General features: G+C 57.6%; 1 protein-coding gene across 1 annotated transcript in view; it reads left to right on the forward strand.

Annotated features, from left to right (window-relative positions):
• Fnbp1 (formin binding protein 1) overlaps positions 1 to 5,000 on the forward strand; it is a 75,045-nt gene that overhangs the window by 40,713 nt on the left and 29,332 nt on the right. Inside the window, exons 5-6 of the mRNA XM_004640568.2 lie at positions 3,912 to 3,974; positions 4,919 to 5,000. The exon at positions 4,919 to 5,000 is cut by the window's right edge and continues 23 nt beyond it. Coding sequence (XP_004640625.1) covers positions 3,912 to 3,974; positions 4,919 to 5,000 — 145 coding nt within the window. The remainder of the gene's footprint in view (positions 1 to 3,911; positions 3,975 to 4,918) is intronic.

The raw sequence follows: 5,000 nt of genomic DNA on the forward strand, positions 1-5,000 counted from the left end.
ATCTCAGCTATTTTCTGGGGCCGGGGAGATGGCTCAGTGGAATAAGCGCTTCCCTGGCAAGCTCAAGGGCCTGAGTTCAATCCCCGGTTCTGAAAAAAAAAAAAAAAAAAAAAATCTCAGCTATTTTCTAATAAATATTTTTTGAATAGTGATTTTATCTGTAGAGAGTAAAATACAACAAACTGTAAAAATGAAGATTATGGGGGCACACCTGGAACCCCAGCACCAGGGTACTAAGGTAGGAGGCTCTGAGTTGAAGGCCAGTCTGAACTGCATAGCAAGACTGTATCAGAGAAGAAAAAAAAGAAGAGAGGAGAAGAGAGGCATTTGGAGCTGTTACCCTGGATATCAGGCTTTTTGAAGACTGTTCTTGTGTTTTTACTGGAAACCCCAAATGTCTCACTATGAGAGAGAAAGGGGCAGTCTTGGGTCCCCCAGCATGGCATCTCCTGCCTGTTGTGACAGGAGACAGGAGCTGCAGTGACTGATGACCTCATCTGTCCCCCACAGAGGCCCTGATTGTCCCTGTCCCTGCACGACTCCCCAAGCAGTGCAGGGCAGAGTAGCTGAGCGAGCTGGCCACTGTGAGGCCCTCGAGGGAGCCAGGTTACTCGTGTGACTTTGTCACAGCCCCTTCCTGCAAAAGAGGCCAAGGTGATGGAGGGCCCCTGCCAAGGTCAAAGAGCTGTCACTGTCCTTCTGTTTCTTGGGAGGTCACCTGGCCCCAAACAGTTCTGTGTGCCCAGGAAATCCTGGAGGCCACAGGCATTGCCAGGGCCTGGGCAGAGAGGGACTGTCCCTAGAGCTTTGTTCAGAGGCCACATGAAAACTATGGCTGGGGGGCCACAGTGTGGGGCCTCCTGCAGAGCCCGCCAGTGATCTCAGGTAGAAATAAAGGTCTGCGTGGGGCGCTGTGACACCTGCCTGGAAGCCCAGCTCTCAGGAGGCTGAGGCAGGACGCTCACCAAGGGGTTCAAGGTGAGCCTGGGCCTCATAGAGTTCATGGACAGCCTGAGCTACATGGCGAGACCCCCTTTTACCCCAAGACAACAACAGAAAGTAACAGCCTCAACCAGAGCTCAGAAGCGGTCAGAAGCTGTATGATTTCTTGTCCTTTTGCACCTGTCCTTGAACCTCCTGGGGAAGGCAGTGCTGTCAGGCCCCTGCAGCACCCCGGGGTGCTGCTTGGGATGCAGAGGGGTCCTCCTGAGCCCCTGGCACTCGGGCGCCGCCCCTTGCTGCCTCCCTGTCCGGTGTCTGTCCCTCAGCCACCAACTCCTCCTCGCCCACTCATTCCTCTCAGAGGTGACCCCAGGCTCACGGGAAGCAGGGCTGTGTCCTCCTCCCAGGTGAGCTCACCCCGCCCCCTGGCCCTTGGCTCCTCTGTGTTCCATCAGCCTGCATCCTCGCTGGTTTCATTCCTGGCCTTGGACTCCGTCCCTGTCTGCCTTCTCCCACTCCATTATGAGAGCTGAAACTCGAAGCCCCAGGAGGCTCCTGAGCAGGGTGGATCCGCCTTCCCGCAGCTGAGTGCTGGGCGCCCTGAAACTTGACCTCCAGGAGGACAGAGGCACTGAATAGCAGGAATAAAGGCGCTCTGTGCTGGGACACCCGATCTGCGCCCCTCATCACTCCCCTGCCAGCGCCATCCCAGGCCGCCCGGATGAGGTTCTGGCCTGAAGCAGAGTGAGGAGACCCCAAGCTCCTGATGCCTCTCCGAGGCCTCTTGCACGATGTGCTCCCCTGGCACCGGGAAACGCACATTCAGCCCTGCGCCTGCCAGCAGCCCATTGATTTATCTTATTCCAGCCCCAGGGATGGAACCCAGGGCCCTGCATGGAGCTATAGCCCAGCCTCTTTGTGTTTTGAGACAGGGTCTTGCATGTCCACATTGCCCCTGCAGGGCTCGAACTTGCAGTTCTTCTGTCTCAGCCTCTCAGAGTCCTGGTGGAAAGTCATTCATGAAGAGGAGCATTTCTGGGCTGGAGCTGGAACTCAATGGTGGAGCACGTCCCCAGCACGCTCTAGCCCTGGGTTCTAGCTGCAGTACTGAAAACAAGAGGAGCATTTCTGTGGCCCACGCCTGTGATCCCAGCACTCGGGAGGCTGAGGCAGGGGATCTCCATGAGTTCAAGGTCAGCCTGGGCTACACAGTGAGTAGAGTGCCTCAATTGTATAGTAAAACCCTGTCTCAAAAAGGAAGGGAGTGTTTCCATTGATGTACGCGGCATTCTACAGTGTGGACTGGGGTCCCTGTGGAAAAGCAGTGACTGGGTGCAGTTCCCCATGGCTGGTTGGGCACATGGTCCCAAGGGGAGACTGCTGTGGCCCCTCAGGCAAGGCCTACCTTCCAGGAAGTCACGGAATGTGCCCCATGGCCCTGTGCCCTTTGGTCCTGAGACCCAGCCGCCAGGGACACATTCTGGGACACATTCCTGCCCTCCCAGGATCTGATGAGAATCCGAGGGTGGGGCGGCCCTGGGTCCTGGAGGGCGCAGCCTATGGGCCAGTCAGCTGCTGGCAGGAGAGGGGCGCATTTTGGGGGCCTGAGGAGGTGGGGACTTTGGGTGCTGTCTTCTCTGCCCTCAGGCAATGACAGTGCCCTGGCCTTGACAGCCAGACACCCCATGGTGACCTCAACTGGCCTAGGTCTCTGTCTCTCTTGGCTCCACCTTCCCTCCCCCTACACTGGGCGGGGACACTGCTGAGCTGTATACTGAGTCATCCCAGCTTGCAGCCCCGGCCTTTCTGGAGGCCTTGCTGGTGCCCCATGCGCCTGCATTGTGGCCGCCTCACACTGAGGTGAAGCCAGCCTTCCCTCGGAGGGGTCCGCAGGGCTCCCAGCAGGCATTGGCAATGCTCATCAGAGCTGGGACAGAGCACAGGCCAGGGTGGCGCTGATGACCCTCGGGGTGGCGAGAAGGGAGAGAGCGCTGAAGCACAGTCCCACGTGTGGTTCCTGCTTCAGGCCACGTCCTGGAGGGCAGCCTCATGGGCACAGATCCCGTGACCAGTGGGTGACAGCCGAGCCGGGATTATTTCTTTTGGGGATGATGTACATGTTCTAGGGTTAATTGTAGTGAAGGCTGCACAGTAGTTTTTGGTTTGGTTTGGTTTGGTTTTGAGACAGGGCCTTGCGGTGTAGTTCGGGGCCCTTGAGCTCATGGCGCTCCTGCTGCCTGAGCCTCCCAAGTGCTGGGATCGCAGGCACTGCCACCACACCCAGCCTGGCTGCACTTCGGTGACTTTTTTTTTTTTTTTTTGGCGAGCCACCTCTCCGGTCCTGTGACTCTTCAAAACTCCACTCAGTCCTGCCCCTTGAGTGAGCAAATCCTATAAAAGTGGCCCGATAAGCCGGGCACTGTGGTTCAGATTTGTAACCTCCGCACCTAGGAGGCTGGGGCAGGAGGACCTGAGGCCGGCCTGAGGTACGTAGTGAGTGGCCACACACCGAAGCTGGCCTCGAGAACCCAAAAATAAATTAATTAATGAAAATGTCTTGTGTGCCCCAAAGTAGCAAAAAAGTGATTCTCAGGATTGCTGTCTTCAGCCATTCCTGTTGGTTTTCCTCATGGTAAATATGATTTCATGTTCACTATTACTTTATCTGTGGTCTCAAAAGGGAACTCTGACTGTTCTTCTCACTTTCCCTTGGCTGGAGTTTTTTCAAGACAGGGTCTCACTATGCGTCCAAGGAGCCTGGCTGCAAATCCGTGTGGAGCCTCCTGCCTCAGCCTCCAGGGCTGGGGTCGCAGTTGTGCACCTGCACGCCTGGCTTTTACTGACTGACCTACTCCACAGTGCTGGGGGTGGAAGCCGGGGCTCTGCGGCACACTGCGGCCTTGGCCCGGGGGGCGGTGTTTCCGCGGTGTTCTGGGTGATCGTGACCCGGCGTGTCTTCTTCTTGCCAGAACTTCCATGACGGGCGGAAAGCGCAGCAGCACATCGAGACTTGCTGGAAGCAGCTCGAATCTGTGAGTAGAAAACAGCTCAAGCACGTCTTTGAGGTTTTTCTGATTTGCATTTAATATAGGCCTGAATTGTTCCGTAAGGAAAAAAGCAGAAACCCCAAAGAAACACGACGGGGACTGAGGCAGTAGGGTCCCCGGGAGCTCAAGGCCAGTCTGAGCTACAGTGAGACACTGTCTCTCTCTGTCTCACACATACACACACTCATGACCCAAAGAGACATTCTTTACAGAATATTGTCTTCTGAATTTCACTGCGTTTATTTCTAATGCCACTACTACCAAGTGACACTTGGCTCCAGAAGGGACCAAGCCCCGTGTGCTTGCTAGAAGCTGCGTGGACAGAGGGAAGACGAGGCCGCGGGATGGGGATGGGCAGGGTCTGGGCCTTCGGAGAGTGACGCGAGGTGGACCAGCGTGCAGAACTGGCCTCTCCCGGCCCGCGCAGGCACAACCAACACTGTGGGACGCTGCCACTGAGGGCGCCGTCCACCGCACTCGCGGGCCGGCACCCTGCAGATGCTGGCTCCTCCATGAAAGGGAGCCGCTCACAGCCAATTCAGGACATCGTGGCAGCCCTCAGGAAAGGGCACCAAAGGGCTGCTGCGTCCTGGCAGGATGCCGGATGAGTGTGCGGCAGGATGAGTGTGCAGCAGGACGGGTGTGCAGCAGGACGAGTGTGCCACAGGACGAGTGCGGCAGGACGGGTGTGCCATAGGACGAGTGTGCCGCAGGACGAGTGTGCGGCAGGACGAGTGCAGCAGGACGGGTGTGCCACAGGACGAGTGTGCGGCAGGATGAGTGTGCGGCAGGACAGGTGTGCCGCAGGACGGGTGTGCCACAGGACGAGTGTGCCGCTGGGGCGGGGGCTTCAGGGTCCCCGAGCGCGTTGCCCAGCGTTCACGGTCTCTTTGGTGAGCGCCTGCTCCCTGCCCACCCTCTCCTGGCAGAGCAAGCGGCGGTTCGAGCGGGACTGCAAGGAGGCGGAGCGGGCGCAGCAGTACTTCGAGAAGATGGACGCGGACATCAACG

The sequence above is a fragment of the Octodon degus genome, unplaced genomic scaffold (assembly GCF_000260255.1).
Source record: "Octodon degus isolate 3935 unplaced genomic scaffold, OctDeg1.0 scaffold00123, whole genome shotgun sequence".
Classification (NCBI taxonomy): domain Eukaryota; kingdom Metazoa; phylum Chordata; class Mammalia; order Rodentia; family Octodontidae; genus Octodon; species Octodon degus.